This window comes from Peromyscus californicus, unplaced genomic scaffold, assembly GCF_007827085.1.
Source record: "Peromyscus californicus insignis strain IS unplaced genomic scaffold, ASM782708v3 Scaffold_4__1_contigs__length_199733344, whole genome shotgun sequence".
NCBI lineage: Eukaryota > Metazoa > Chordata > Mammalia > Rodentia > Cricetidae > Peromyscus > Peromyscus californicus.
The window spans coordinates 76,701,856-76,716,700 of record NW_026294562.1 but is presented as its reverse complement, the minus strand read 5'-3'; the positions used below and the strand labels follow the sequence as shown (position 1 = coordinate 76,716,700).

Here is a 14,845-nt window from a genome sequence, read left to right as displayed (position 1 = left end):
CCTCCCGAGTGCTGGGATTAAAGGCGTGCGCCACCACCGCCCGGCTAAATAATTATTTTTATTATTTTAAATTATGTGTAGGTGTAAATGTGTGCATATGGGCATTACACATAAGTGCAGGAATTTGTGGAGACTGTGTGCATCTGAACCCTGGAGCTGGACTCACAGACAGTTGTGAGCCACCTGATGTGAGTGCTAGGAACTGACCTGAAGTCCCATAGAAGAGCAGCAAGTGCTCTTGACCACCGAATCATCTTTCTAGCCCTTTTTTTTTCTTTCTTTTTTTTTTTTTTTTTTGGTGCCTGTCTTGGATCTCGCCCTTTAGAACAGGTTGACCTCGAACTCACAGAGATCCACCTGGCTCTGCCTCCCGAGGACTGGGATTAAAGGCGTGTGCCACCACCAGCTGGCAGTAGCCCTTTCTTTTAAAGAATTGTATTTTTACTACTATTTTATTATTTTCAAGAGTTTTATTTACTTATGTATTTGAGTGTTCTATTTGCATGTATGCCTGCATGACAGAAGAGGGCATCAGATCTCATTATAGATGATTATGAGTCATTATGTGGTTGCTGGGAATTGAAATCAGGACCTCTGGAAGAGCAGCCAGTGCTCTTAACCCTGCTAAGATTTTTATTATTTTTAATTATGTGTGTGTGTTCGGTGATATATATGTCTGTGAGTGCAGGTGGCTGTGATGGCCAGAGGTATCTGTTCCCTGGAGCTAGTGTCACAGGCTGGTGTGAGGTGCCCAGTATGGATACTGAACAGAAATCAGGTCCTGTACTAGAGCAGCAAGTGCTCTTAATTGCTAAGCCGACTCTCCAGCCTGTGGGGCCTGGGATTTATTTGGATTTAGAGTTTACTATCTGGTGATTCCTTTCCCTCCTTTTTGATTTTTTTTCAAATCACAATTTTGTTTGTTTGTCTTTTTTGAGACAGGGTTTCTCTGTGTAACAGCCCAAGCAGTTACTAGAACTGACTCTGTAGACCAGGCTGGCTCAGAGATCCACCTGCCTCTGCCTCCCGAGTGCTGAGATTAAAACTGTGTGCCACCACCACCTGGCTCTCCCTCCATTTTTCATATTTGTCTAAAGCAGCAGTTCTCGACCTGTGTGTCATGACTCTGTAAGGGGGTAGTATGACCCTTACACGGGGGGTCACATATCAGATATCATGCATATCAGATACTTACCTTCTGATTCATAACAGTCACAAAATTACAGTTGTGAAATAGCAACAAAATAATTTCATGGTTGAGGGTCACCACAACATGAGGAACTGTAGTAAAGGGTCACAGCATTAGGAAGTTGAGAACTCCTGAAAAGCTTCTATGAGCCCCTTCTGTGGCAGGGATTGGGTCTCTGTCTCTGGTTGTTATTTGGCTGGAGTAAGAATGGGCACCCCAACCTCCTCTCCCTGTGGTATGACAGGTACAGAGAGACCCATCACATACAGAGGAGATGGGCTGGGTTTCAGACAGAGAGAATCTCTGCTGGGGGAGAGACTCATAAAGCAATGGATGCTTACTACCTGTTGCTAAGGGTGGAAAGCCAACAAAGGCACAAATGGATATTAGGTCCTCCTTCACCCATCCTAGGGACCCACAACCACATGGAGCCCAGAAAAGGGAAAGCTGACTGGCAGGCCTATATCAGCCAGTGGTGTCCTCTTGGGAAAAGACAACTAGGGTTTTATTTTGATCAAGTTTAAATACTGCACCACAGCCCCCATCAAGCTTACACCACCCCCCACCCCACCCACACGGCAGGATGTGCGATGGGAAGAGGCCCAGCTGTTCTGGCACCAGTTCTTTGTTTTTGTATTCTTTCCAGTGCTGTGGAAACAGCCCTGCCCTGTGGCCCCAGCTGGACCTGACTGCTGTGGAGCCCACGTCCTGGCAGCACTACGCCTCCTCTTTTCCCTCACTTTGATACAGGCTGTGAGGAGCCAAGGCTGGCCTGGAATTTGCTCTGTGGTGGAGCAGAATGACCCTGAGCATCTATATGGTTCTCCTGTCTCTATCTCAAAGTGCCGGGTTACAAGTGTGCACTTGTTTTTAATCAGGTACCACTGTGGGGCTCTGGCTGGCCTGGAACTCCTTACGTTTTCTCAGACAGAGGTCTCCCTGCCTCTGCCTCTCTGTGCTGGAATTAAAGGCATGTGCTGCCACCACACCTCACCTTTTGTGTTTTAGAGCATTTAGGCTGTCCTTAAATTCTCAATCCTATGCCTGTGGCATTAAAAAACAAACAAACAAACAAACAAACAAAAAACCCAAACACCTTTTTTCCTTTTTGGTGTTCCCTAACCAGGACCTGAGAGGCCAGCCAAGCAGGATGACATTGAACTAACTCCCAGTCCTTTTGAAACTCAAGGTTTGTCTTGGTTGGTCTTCAGTCTTGCAGCTTAGGTCCTCCCCTTGACTTGTAATGGAGGGGTAGGTTGAAGCCATGCTCATTTATCCCCAAGGAGGTGTTATGGTGGTGTCGACAGTTCTCTGGGGTGATTAGTCATATTGTCACTCAGACCTGCCAGCGAAAGATGAGGTCACAACCTGCCATCTTCTCAGCATACTGAACATCAAAGCGCTCATTCTGGGCCACAGTGAAGGTGTTTTTCCAGTCCCCAGCAATGCCTGGGAGGGACAGAAGAAAGACGGAGTGACAATCACAGAGGTGGCTCAGGTGGCTTTGGTAGCTTTCCAGCTCTCCCTCAATACCCATCCTTCCTGAGACCCACCTTTCCTCATGAAGGGGGAGACAGAGTGGTCCATGTGGTGAGAAGAGAGGGTGGTGTAGTTGGCCATGGGGTTCTCCTTCATCTTCTTGAAGGATGTGTGGTGAACAATGAGATCCACGGTCTCCTCAGGCAGGGAGTGCCCCCAAAACTCCAGAATCTTCTTGATCTCCCTTTTGGGGTCCTGGAGCACAGAAGGATGCTTCAGTGGAGGTTGATGATGCTCATTGGGACAAGGGGAGGCACCTCTGTGATGTGACAGGAAGCTATCTTTGCCTTTTCACTAAGGACCTCTTGACTCTCAGTGTCTTAAGTCTGAGCCTCTTTCCCTGGGGCAAAATAGGTAGCTTCCTACCCTGCCATCTTGGCATGATCTCTGCGTTCATTCTGGAGAGGACAGGGACAGACTTTGATCTCTGGTGCCCAGACTTGGCACCTCTGGAGCAGGGAGAAGCAAGAGCAGCAAGCCACCAGGTCAATCCTGGCACATGACTGACACCTCCTCCAAGATAAGGGCTGAGCATGCTCTGTGCTGAGCTGTGCTGAGGTCCTGAGCCAGGAGGTAAGATGGGAGGTGCTGTCTGGGGTGGGGCTGGGATAGGGATGGGGCTCAGGGCCAGGACAGGGCCAGGTTCCTGAGGTTCCTGCCTGTGGGACCCAGAAGGAAGTGGTAGCAGGCAGCCTCACCTCCTTCATGTCTTCATAGAAGAGATAGAGAACAGGGTGAGTGTGTGTCAGCCCCCACCACTCCTTCACATGCTGGAACCACAACCCATAGGACACTGGGGACAAGACAGCACAGACACAGGCCCTGTTAGCTCCAGCTCTGCCCCTGGGTCCAGCCCCCTCCTGGCTACAGACTCAGATTCACCTTTCCCGTCCATGAAGTTCTCCAGGAAGCTCTCCCAGGTGCCTGAATCAGGGTGCACTTTGGCCATGTTGTAGAAGTTATAATAGGAGACAGCCACATCCTTTGAATTTCGAGCAATGTAGATCACCTGCAGGGGCAGATGACCCCACCCTCAGTAGCAATCTTCACACATCCCGCCTACCCCTGGAGTAGGAATTGGATTTTTTTTTTTTTTTTGCTTTATTGTTTTGTTTGGGGAGGGAGAGGGTCTCTCTATGTAGTGCTGGCTATCCTGGAATTCACTATGTAGAACAAGCTGGGCTTGAACTCAGAGTTCCACCTGTCTCTGATTTCCTAATGCTGGGATTAAACGCATGTCCCAACATGTCTGCCTGTAGTTTTGTTTGGGAGTGGGAGGTAGAGTCTTTCTATGTAACCAATGCTGGCCTGGAATTTACTATATAGACCAGGTTAGCCTCAAACTCATGAAGACCTATCTGCTTCCGCAGTGCTGAGATTAAAGGCATGTGACACCATGCCTGGGCCATCCTGTATTCTTGTCCCCCTTCACAGCACCCAGTGGGGGAAGTGTCTCCTGAAGCGGCAAAGGAGGAACAGCCTGGACTCTTTCAACCTTGTGATCTGGGTACCACGGAACTGGGATTTATACCGTGCTTGTTCCTGGCATGGGTTGGAGCATCCCCCAAAGCACTCTTGTTGAAGGCTTCTCTCTAGCTGGGCGGCACCACTGTGCAGTGACTAGCTAGTGAGGACTGGCCTAATATGTAGAGATGGATCCACTCATGGTTTATGTTTGGATGGCATTCCTGGGAGGCGGTGTATACGAGGAGGTGGGGCTCGGCTGGAGAACTGAACAGCACCAATGGTGTTGTATTCCTTACTGCTCCCAGCCCGTGCGCTTCCATCAGGATATCCTGCCTTACCACAACCCAGGAAAAAGATACGCTATGTCCTGAAGCCATGAGTCAGAACAGACCTTGAGTTCCATTTTACTCACAGCAAGGGTAAACAAACCAATACAAGGGCCTAAAGTCAGGTTGGTCCCCTGAGGGGCCATACACCTGTACTGGGACAAGGCAGGCATGGGTCTTGCCAGCTCTCCCCCATGTTCTGTGACTTCTCTTAGCTCTGCATCTGCATCCCACATCACTGATAGGCAGATGGCCTCTCGTTAATGAGACAGCTGAGACAGCAGCACAGGAACAGTGGTCTTTCCAGGACTGTCTAGTGCTGTCCTGATTTCTCACCTTGTCCTTCTGACCCAGCAAGCTCTAGGGGACCAGAGACACAGGCAAGTGCGTCTTGAGGAGCCGCGGGACTGGCATGTTTTCCAGAGCTTCAAGACCTAAGCATGTGTAGGGAAGTGATGGTGATCAGAACCCTGATCCTCTTTGCCTCGATGTCATTTCTCCAGGGTTCCCTTGTAGCTAGAGTTTTCCTGCCTGGCCCACAGTCAGGACAAATCTCTGTCACCTGCCAGTCCCACAGCCACTCAGACCCAACCAAGTAAACACAGAGACTTATATTGCTTACAAACTGTATGGCTGTGGCAGGCTTCTTGCTAACTGTTCTTATAGCTTAAATTAATCCATTTCCATAAATCTGTACCTTGCCACGTGGCACGTGGCTCATGGCTTACGGGCATCTTCACATGCTGCTTGTCATGGCGGCGGCTGGCAGTGACTCCCTCCGCCTTCCTGTTTTCTCTGTTCTCCTCTCTGTTAGTCCCGCCTATACTTCCTGCCTGGCCACTGGCCAATCAGTGTTTTATTTATTGACCAATCAGAGCAATTTGACATACAGACCATCCCACAGCATTCCCTCACATACCTGAGGGGACACCAGGACTTTTGAACTCTAGGAAGGACACCGGGATATAGATGGGAGCCCAGTGACATTTCTTTAGATTAACATCCTGATAGATCATGTCAAGCATCTCCCTGACCCAGGCGGTGCCTGCAAAGGAGGATGTGGAAGGTAAGAAGGCTGAGGGCTTGGCTCTACCTGCCGAGCTGGAAGCTGCAGGCCTGGTTATGGCACTCTACTGGCTTACCAGACTTTGGGTACGTGCTGATGAGCAGGTCATCAGGAACAGTTTGGAAGTTTTGCAGTTCGGCAGTCCCCTCTGCAATCTGACTGATCGGGTGACCTGCAGGTACACTAGTGGCTGGCGGGGGCTTCCTGAACCAGTTCCATGTTGCTGAGACAGACAGCCCACTTCTGTTAGTGGGCACTGAGGCACTGTTCTGAGGCACTCTTGCCATGAAATAAAGAGCAGGAGGCTTTGAGGGGCTGAGCACTCTGCTGGAGCTCACAGAGCCAGCAAGTTGGTAGGGCTGTGACTGGAAGGCAGATCTAACTTCAGGGCAGTGGTCCCCAGTTTGGCTGAACAACAGTTTACCAGCAGAACATTTCCTGAGCTCAGTACCCCACTGGTAGCCAGACCACTAAAGAACTCTTGGGGGTAGAGGCCAGATGCAAAGTTTGGCAGCTTCCCAGGAGATGCCTTACTGTACCAGAGAAGGTCCCCTGGCACCTGCCCATGCTCACGGCTTGCAGCCTGCTTCGATTCTCCAACTACCTCCCACTGCAGCTGTCAGTCTATCACCGTGACCTCCTGTCCCCACTACGTCCCTTTTTCAGCTTCTCAGGCCAGCCACGTAAGGCAGCCACTCAGGGTATGCACTCCTTAGATCCCACGTGCCCAGCCCATTTTCAACTTGGCACCAAGGACAAATACAGTTAGTTGAGGCACTGAGCTTGTTTGGGGGGTTAGAAGCTTCTACCACACATGAGCAAAACTTCTGCTCAGCTGGAGATGACTGAGATGGGGTAAGCACAGAGAAAGAACACAGAAAGGAAGAGCCCGGGCAGAGAGACAAGACAAGAGCCGCCCACACAACCAGAGCAAGCCTCAGGTGGAGCATGTTGGAGTGAGGTGCTGGGCAGAGCAAAGGTTCACCTGATGTAAGAGGACCCGGCCTTGTGGCCTCCTGGGCACACAGCTTACTGTGTATGCGGCCTTGGGTACAGGGTTCTTTCAGGGGGTGGGGTTCTGAAGGTCCCATATGGGAGGAATTTAGAGCCGTTTCCTTGAAAGGGTGAAGTAGAGGAAGCTTTATTTAAGTACTAAGACTGGCTGTCCTTCATGAAGGAAGTAGGGGTTGAAGATGGGGTACTCAGTCACCCTCTAGAGAACCCCAGCTAGAACCAAGCTAATCGTATCTGCAAACCAAAACTTGGCTGGCCCTTGGGCACAGCATGAAAGGACAGCCAGCAGAGAAGGCACCCATAGGTGGGCTTTGTTTTCCCAACAGTGATCTACACCTGGTTGGCCCTGGGAATTCCACCTCTGCAGGAAGGTCGGTCGGCTTCTAACACACCAGGTTGAGGTCGAGGGGGAGAATGACAGGACAAGGTGGGCGGGGCTGCTTTCTGGTGCAGACCAGCAGTGAGGAGAGCTGAGGCTGGGCCTTCCTCCAGTTTTCTGAGAACTCCCTGGTTTGCGAGCGTTCGAAACCAGAGTGATAGCGTGGACCCTGTGAAGGGACCATGGGAAGGTCAGAGCAGGGGGAGCTGTGGGAAGGGCGGGCATCTAAGGGTCCTAGAAGGACCCTCATTAGAACGGTAGTTAGTGGGGCAGTCTCCTGAAGGCTCCAAGAGGGAGCCTCACCTCATGATTCCTGGGAAGAGAGCCAGAGAGCAACATGTGAGTGAGCCACAGGGCTCCTTGGAGAGCAGACAGCCATCACCTTAGTCTCAGTGTTTATGTCACTGGCCTGGCAGAAATGAAGACCTAAGTAGACTCTGTGTCTCTCAAGCTGACTATTGGACTCCTGAAACAATGAAGAAATGGGAATTTCCTCCAGGAAAATCATGCTGGGGAAAAGAAAGGGCCCCAGCTAGAGAGGGAAGCTGTCTCCCTGAAAGAGATCTCACATAGTTCAACAACCTGTCCAACCACCTTACAGGACGAGATAGAAGTCCAGATAGCATGTCAGTGGTGGGTGGGAGCAAACCTTGACTGGAGCTGCTTAGGTGAGCATGTCCTTGGACCTCCATTTAAACTTTGGCCTCACTGAAGGACCTTGAAGATGTGCCCAAGGCGTTTCCTGGACCTTTGTCCCTCTCCCCAGTATGACCACACTGAATAATTTCCTTTTTCTGCTTTGAACTTTTAATTCGGCTCTTTTAATTGGCTTATTCAGGACAGGTGCTCAGACTGACTTGGTATAGGCTGTGACTCCCAAGTTCAGTAACATCTAGATGAAGATCTAGCAGCAAGCTTGGCTCTGGAGGCGTGTGGGGCTCTCTGCAAACACCAGGGTTGGCAGAGAAATGGCCTGAGTGAGGCAGAAAGGAGATACAGTTCAGCACAACTCAGTAGCCGGTGTTGGTTCAAGCTTCTAGAGTCCGACACCGGGCAGCTTATTTTACACATATTTAAGGACAGTACAATTTGGGGGGCGTTTCCCAATGTAACATGATCCCCTGTGCACAAGGAGACACGATTACATCAAAACTCTTCTCAAAGTACCTGTCACTTCTTCCATGAAGGTGGGTTCTGTAGAGACGCTACATGTGTTATCTTAAGGGCCTGGGGGGATCTGGTGTGGTCTCAGTCATACAGCTAGTGCAGAGGTCCTCTGGGCTACTAGCCACCTCTGGTCCTGGTTGGGGAAGCTTCGGGGGAGCCAGGTATGGAATGGCCCTACAGATAGCACGAGGGCTGCCCAGGCTGTTAGCCACCTCATTCCCAGCCTTCGGGGCAGAAAACATCTTGTCCCTTGAAAAAACAATCTTGCTTGGTTAACATTCCTGTTTTCCCTAATGCTTATCTGTGAGCACAAGGACCTCTGTGCTCCCAGCAGAGGCACACAGTCTCCAAGCCACAGGTGCTGGTCTCCTGGGTTTTTAATTATTCTATTTAGCTTCAGCTATCAGCTTTATTTTTTAAAGATTTATTCATTTATTTTATGTATATGAATGCTCTACCTGCATGTACAACTTTATGCCAGAACAGGGCATCAGATCTCATTATGGATGATTGTGAGCCACCACGTGGGAATTGAACTCAGGACCTCTAGAAGAGCAGCCAGTGTGCTTAACCACTGAGCCACCTGTCCAGCCCCAGCTGTCAGCTTTACCCAGCCCAGCCATATCTGAGGGATCCTCAGTCGGGGACTGCCTCAGCCAGATGGGCCTGTGGGCATGTCTGTGGGGGCATTTTCTTGAGTGTTGATTGACGTGAGAGGGCCCAGCCCACTCTAGGCAGGTGGTCCTGGGCTGTGTGAGAGTGCTACTAAAGCACCATCAAGAGTTTGTGCCAGTCAGCAGCCTTCTTCCATGGTTTCTGCTCCAGGTGCCCACCCTGACTTCCCTCACTGATGGGAGGTCATTACCTGGAAGTGTAAGGTGAAACAATCTCTTCCCTCCCCAAGTCGCTGGTCCCAGTGTTTATCACAGCCACGGGCAAGTAAATAAGACAGTAACTGTTACCTCTGAGAAAGGCAAGGAAGTAGCCCAAAACCTCGACTTCACTCCATCCCTCCCTCCCTTCCTTTCTTCCTTCCTTCCCTCCTTTCTCTGAGAAAACACCAGAAGGTACCCTTCGCTCAGCGTTTTTATTGTGCTCAAGTAAAAGCTGCCAAGCACTGAAGACGGAGGCAGAGAAGGAACAGGGTGAAAGTTGGGGACACTTAGAATCAGGTCTCCAGCAAGTCTGTCCAGTGCTCCTGTAAGGACGAAAGGGTAGGTCAGGGGTAGTCTTGGAGGACTGGGGGAGAGTGGGGCCAGAGTCACCTCTCACCTCTTCCAATTCCAAGTCCTCTTCCTCCTCGGTGTCCATGTGGCACTGCCCGACCAGGCTTCCCCAAAGCAATGAGTTCTTACAGCTGCCAAAGGGTGCAGTTGGTGGAGAAGGCAGAGTCAGGCACCCCCGGCCCTCCACCAGGAGGCCCTGAGTGTCAAGGTGAGATTCCCTAGCCAGGACTGAAACACGGAGCACCTTCTTTCCAGGCCTACACAGGCTGGGAAGGGGGGCTGGACTCACCTAGGACAATGGCCCTCTAGGGGTAGAAGCTGCCCAGGATCTTCCCGCAGGAACTCCTCTGCCAGGCAGATGATATGGGCTCTTAGGGGACAACCAGGGTGGGGGCAGCACAGGGGGCCCTCTTCATCCTGTCAGAGGTGGCAGGTAAGGAGACACGGAAGTAACTCGAGAGAGCAGCACACAGCTTGTGAGGCAAGAAAGAGAGGAAATAAAGCAGGAAGCACAGAAAAGAGCCATGACTTCAAAAGGAGGCCAGGAAAGACCTACACCGTGGCTGGTTGCCCATTCAAAGGATCTAACCGCCCCTGGCAGGTACTGACAGGCCCGGAAACAGCTGAGAGTACGATCGTCATTAGACGCTGTCAGGGAGGGCAAACTCCAGGGTCTCTGCCCCTGTGTGCCCCTACCTGCACCATACGCGCACATAGCATGCAGCTGGCCTTGGCATCAAGATCGAGCGGGCGCCCGCTGTCAGCCTCACTTGCAGTGAGTCGCTTCGGGACCAAGGGCTGGGGGTGGCGGCGGCCCAAAGGCAATGGGCATGTGTGGTGGTGGTGCCGGCGAGAGTTCGTGGCGGAAGTCAGGTCGCAGCCAGCGCAGGGTTAGAGGGAGGCGCACCCACGGAGGAACTCGGAGCATGTGCGCCAACACACGCAGGTGGAAGGCAAAGGAGGCCTCGCTGCGCAGGCGCGGCCCCACGTGAGTCAGGCGGCGTGAGGCTTGAGGATGCTGCCAGGCCCATTCAAACTATAGGAAGGGACACGGACAACGAGGTCAGGGTGGTCCTGGGCAAGGTCGTCTAGACAAACTCAAAGCCCCAGGCTAGCCTGCCCTTAAGACACCTTTCTTACCCGAAGGGCGGCCACAGCAGACGGGAAACCGTGCAGGATCAGCACCATGTCCCTTGGGAGGAGAGGGCACGGCCAGTAAGTCCCCATCACACTGATTCCCCCCTCCCCCCGGGTTCCAGTTCACGTTGAGAGCCCAGTTCACACCACTTCACACCTGGCCATCAGGACTTGAACCTTTCATGGAGATGTAAGAGCCTTGCACCTGCCAACCTCAGGCTCCTCACCCAGGCCTTGATTCCTCTCCTTTGCAAGTATTATTCTAGCCCCAGCCTTGCTGACTAGGGCCCCTGTCTCCTGATCCCAGTCTTTAAAACAGGTTTTACTGGTGTATATTAACTGTACAAAATAATAGTTAAATTTATGTAATGTACTTTGACATTGCTTATCATAACCACTTCCCTCTTTTTTTGTCTTCTTCCTCATTCCAAATAACTCTCTTCTTACATAATTTCATAACTTTTTCTTTAAATTCCAAATGAGAGAACACTTGAAATACTTGTTATATAACTTAACATGATGATGTCCAGTTCCATCCACTTTCTCACAAGGGTATAATTTCATTCATCGTTATGGCTGAGTCAAATTGCATTTGGGGGCTGGAGAGGTGGTTCAGTTAGGAGCACTGCAGAGGACCTGGGCTCAGAACTGTCAGTAACTCCCATTCCAGGGGATCCGGCGCCCTCTTCTGACCTCTGCGGGCACTGCATGAACACGGTGCACTTGAAGGCAAAACATTCATATGAACCAAATTAAAACAAACTGATTTTAAAAACTACACCTTGCATATGTCACATTTTCTTCACCTGTTGATGGGCCCTGTGCTGGATAGTTTTATGTCAACTTGACTCAAGGTATAGTCATCAGAGAAGAGGGAGTCTCAATTGAGAAAATTCCTCCATAAGACCGGGCTGTATGCAAGCCTGTAGAGCATTTTCTTAGTGATTGACGTGGAAGGGCCCAGGCCTTTGTTGGTGGTACAACCTCTGGGCCGGTGGTCCTGGATCCATGGCCTCTGCATCGACTCTTTCTTGTTTGAGTTCCTATCCTGACTTCCTCCAATGATGAACAGTGGTGTGGAAGAGTAAGCCAAATAAATGCTTTCCTCCCCAGAAAGCTTTTTGGTCATGGTGTTTCATCACAGCAACAGTAACCCTAAGACAAACGCTTAGTCTGATCCCATAACTTAGCTTTTGTATTTAATTTTTTTCTTAGATTTATTTTATTATTTTATGTGTATGAGTGTTTTTGCTTGTATGTACGTATTTATGTATGTGCACCACGTGCGTGTCTGGTGGGAGCAGAGGTCAGAAGAGGGCGTTCCATACCCTGGTACTGGAGTTACAGACCAGCCCTTAGCTTGTGACCCCGTTCATCAATTAACCATGCCAAATCTTTTTTTTTTAAGATTTATTTATTTATTATGTATACAGCACGTATGACTGCAGGCCAGAAGAGGACATCAGATCTCAGTACAGATGGTTGTGAGCCACCATGTGGTTGCTGGGAATTGAACTCAGGACTTCTGGAAGAGCAGTCAGTGCTCTTAACCTCTGAGCCATCTCTCCAGCCTTTGGCTTTGGAGCCTGTCCTGGGACTCACTCTTTAGACCAGGCTGGCCTCGAACTCACAGAGATCCGCCTGGCTCTGTCTCCCGAGTGCTGGGATTAAAGGTGTGCACCACCACCACCCGGCTACCATCCCAAATCTGAATCTAACCTGAACAAAGTCCACGAGGTGCCGCCTTTCCCGCTACGGGTGACAGGCCAGGGACTCGGCACCGCCCATGATCACAGAAACGGCCCCGCCTCTGTCTCTGGGCTTCTGTCCAGGCGATCCGCCTCCTATCCGGAGCCTTCCGGCAAGACACCAGCGCCCTCTTACCAGGGTCCTCTCCCGCTGGTCCTCCAGGCGCCACCTTTTTTGCGACCGGCGTTGTGCTGCTGGACCCGACGAGCAGGATTGACAGTGAATCCCACGTAAACGCGGCCCCGATGCCGAGGGTTCTGGCAGTAGAGCAGGTAGACACCGAAGAAGCGCCCCGGCCTTGGTGTAGGTCCCATCTGGACTTTCTGGGTTGGAGGTCCGAAGTGGGGGGTGGTTTCTGGGACCTTGGACCTCGGAAAGGGCTGCGTAGCCAGGACTGCAAAACGTTCGTTTAGGAAAAAGCACTCGAGGATGATCGCGCAGCGCCCTGGAAACCCGGCAGCGCGGCTTGGTGCGCCGCCTGCTGGCAGGAGGAGGATGAGCAAACGCCGCCTCACCGCCCGCCGCCTTCCAGCCCGGCGCGGATTGGCTAACTGCTGGGGCGGAACCTCCCAAGTGCTGCGCATTCCGCTGTGCTGGGAGACGGAAGTGCTGCTTTCGAGGCCGCCCCAGGAAGGGCGGAAGTGAGCGGCGTGGAGGAAGTGGCTGCAGTGAGGGCGGAAGGCGGGGGTGGCGGGACCCGAGGCGAGGTTCTGGGCACTCCTGCCTGTGCCCCCACCGGGCTGTGGCCATGGAACTCAGCGCCGACTACCTCCGCGAGAAGCTGCAGCGGGACCTGGAGGCAGAGCATGTGGTGAGTGCGGGGCCCGGGCCTCGGGCGGTGGGGAAGGGCTCCCGGGAGGGCGAGTGCCTCATGGTCCGGGTCTCCTGCCGGCTAGGAGGTGGAGGACACGACTCTCAACCGTTGCGCGACCAGCTTCCGAGTCCTGGTGGTGTCGGCTAAGTTCGAGGGAAAGCCACTGCTCCAGAGACACCGGTGAGCCCCCGGGAGCCCCCCGCCCAGCGCTTCGGGCGCGGGACGGCAGCCCAGGTCGCTGCCTGCTCGGGTGGGGACTAACTCACGCCCAAAGCCGTGATGCGCCCCATATCCCGAGAGTGCCCCTGCCTTTGTGGTTGGATTTCTGTCCTCTCCTGGAATCCCCACTTACTGGAGACATCTCCGATCTCCCTGGTCACGTTTGCTTCGGAGCCTACCACCCTAGCCGAGGCCGATCATTTCCCAATCCCATCTCTCTCCCAGGTTGGTGAATGAATGCTTAGCTGAAGAGCTCCCGCACATCCATGCCTTTGAGCAGAAAACTCTGACCCCAGAGCAGTGGCGGAAGTGAGGGACCCAGGCCTGAACAGCCATTAAATTGTAAATCAGGTCCACCTTGTGTCAGTGTGCTGTTTGAGGGCTCTGAGGCTGAGGCAAGGACTTCGCTTTCCCCTGCCTCTCCTCCAGCCATTGTTTTGGCATTGTTCTGTCCTTTAGTCTCTGTCAAGGATGCCTTGTAAACCTTCTCTGTCTGCTCCTGTGGTCTCGATGCCGTCACCAAGGTCAGCCCTCAGAAAGCAGGGTGTTCCTGCTCTGCCAGCCCTCCGGAACCAGAAACCCTGAGCCTTTTCCTACTGTCTCCCTCTGTCTAGGCTCCTGGAGGTATCAGAGAGAAACAAGATATACATGTCCAGTCATGTTGTCAGTCTCTTTTCAGGCCTCAGGGAGCATGATGTTCAGTCCAGCTCCTGCACATCTAATTCCTCTCCTCTGTGGATCTTTGGTTTTGTCCTGTTTGTCTTTTAGACAGGCTCTCAATGTGTTTTCCAGGCTGCTCTTAAATTCAGAGAGGACCACTCAGATGGTCCTCTCCCCGTCGTCTTCCCTGCATCTATGACTACAGATGTCATCACCACGCTCAGTTCTTCCCCATATTGTCCAGGCCTGTCTCTTGACAGTTAACACTTCATTACCTCCACCTTCTCATTCTTCCATCAAAGAGACTGATCAAGCTGGAGTCATAGTCACTGGTCAGGCCTTCTCCATCCCCAGGATCATTTCCTGAACGTTTGTAGGTCCTCTGGAGAACTAGTGATTCAATCTACTCACAAGGATCCTAAAAGAGGACACAGGAAAGATGCAGAGAGTAACCTAGCCTGCATCTCCAGAGGAGTAACCCCTTCATTCTCCATTGATGGCCCTCCTCCAGTTTATAGGAGAGAAGGGACTTGCCCAGGCTCACATGTCCTGTCAGAGGATGAAACACAGCTGGGTGGGCAGGCATGTTTGTGTGTCATTCTCTATATCCAGATGACTCCATGGCATGCTGAGGAGGAAAGGGCTGGGGTCCTGGGTATTCTCTGAACTGTATGACTTCAGCCCTGTGATGGCCATGATTGTAGCAGGAATCTTAAAAGTTCTTATTAATAAAATCAAACCTGAGGCCAGTTATTGGGGTCAATGCTGGTAGATCAGAGACAGAACAAGCCACAGCTATCTCACCTCGCTGGATCCTCAGCTGGTCTTGTTTCCTCAGACTGGAAGCTTCTGTGTCCTCATCCCAATGGCTCTCAGCTGAACTGCTGCTCGAA

The 14,845-nt window shown here is 51.8% G+C and overlaps 3 protein-coding genes across 6 annotated transcripts in view; 1 reads left to right on the top strand and 2 right to left on the bottom strand.

Annotated features, from left to right (window-relative positions):
- Nucleotides 1–45: 45 nt before the first annotated feature.
- On the bottom strand, nt 46–3,717 carry LOC128094306 (sulfotransferase 1A1-like). The gene is made up of 3 exons (XM_052712588.1): nt 3,611–3,717; nt 2,743–2,923; nt 46–2,638 (listed from the first exon to the last, which is right to left on the bottom strand). Exons 1-3 carry the CDS (start codon nt 3,707–3,709, stop codon nt 2,526–2,528), a joined length of 393 nt encoding a protein of 130 aa, XP_052568548.1. The 5' UTR covers nt 3,710–3,717; the 3' UTR covers nt 46–2,525.
- A 5,498-nt stretch (nt 3,718–9,215) lies between these two features.
- Slx1a (SLX1 homolog A, structure-specific endonuclease subunit) lies at nt 9,216–12,964 on the bottom strand. The gene is given in 7 exon segments (XM_052712570.1): nt 9,216–9,345; nt 9,420–9,504; nt 9,663–9,790; nt 10,070–10,159; nt 10,161–10,409; nt 10,514–10,565; nt 12,395–12,964. Coding segments are annotated over 7 exon segments (1,083 nt in total). The 5' UTR covers nt 12,844–12,964; the 3' UTR covers nt 9,216–9,315.
- Nucleotides 12,895–14,845, top strand: part of Bola2b (bolA family member 2B) — a 55,846-nt gene continuing 53,895 nt past the window's right edge. For 3 of the 4 annotated variants that reach the window (XM_052712584.1, XM_052712586.1, XM_052712585.1), the window contains exons 1-2: nt 12,895–13,070; nt 13,156–13,253. In XM_052712584.1, the coding sequence (XP_052568544.1) occupies nt 13,008–13,070; nt 13,156–13,253 (161 nt within the window). In that variant the 5' untranslated portion in view covers nt 12,895–13,007. Of the gene's footprint in view, nt 13,071–13,155; nt 13,254–13,517; nt 13,645–14,845 lie in introns of those variants that run through there. The other variant, XM_052712587.1, reaches the window with a different exon arrangement.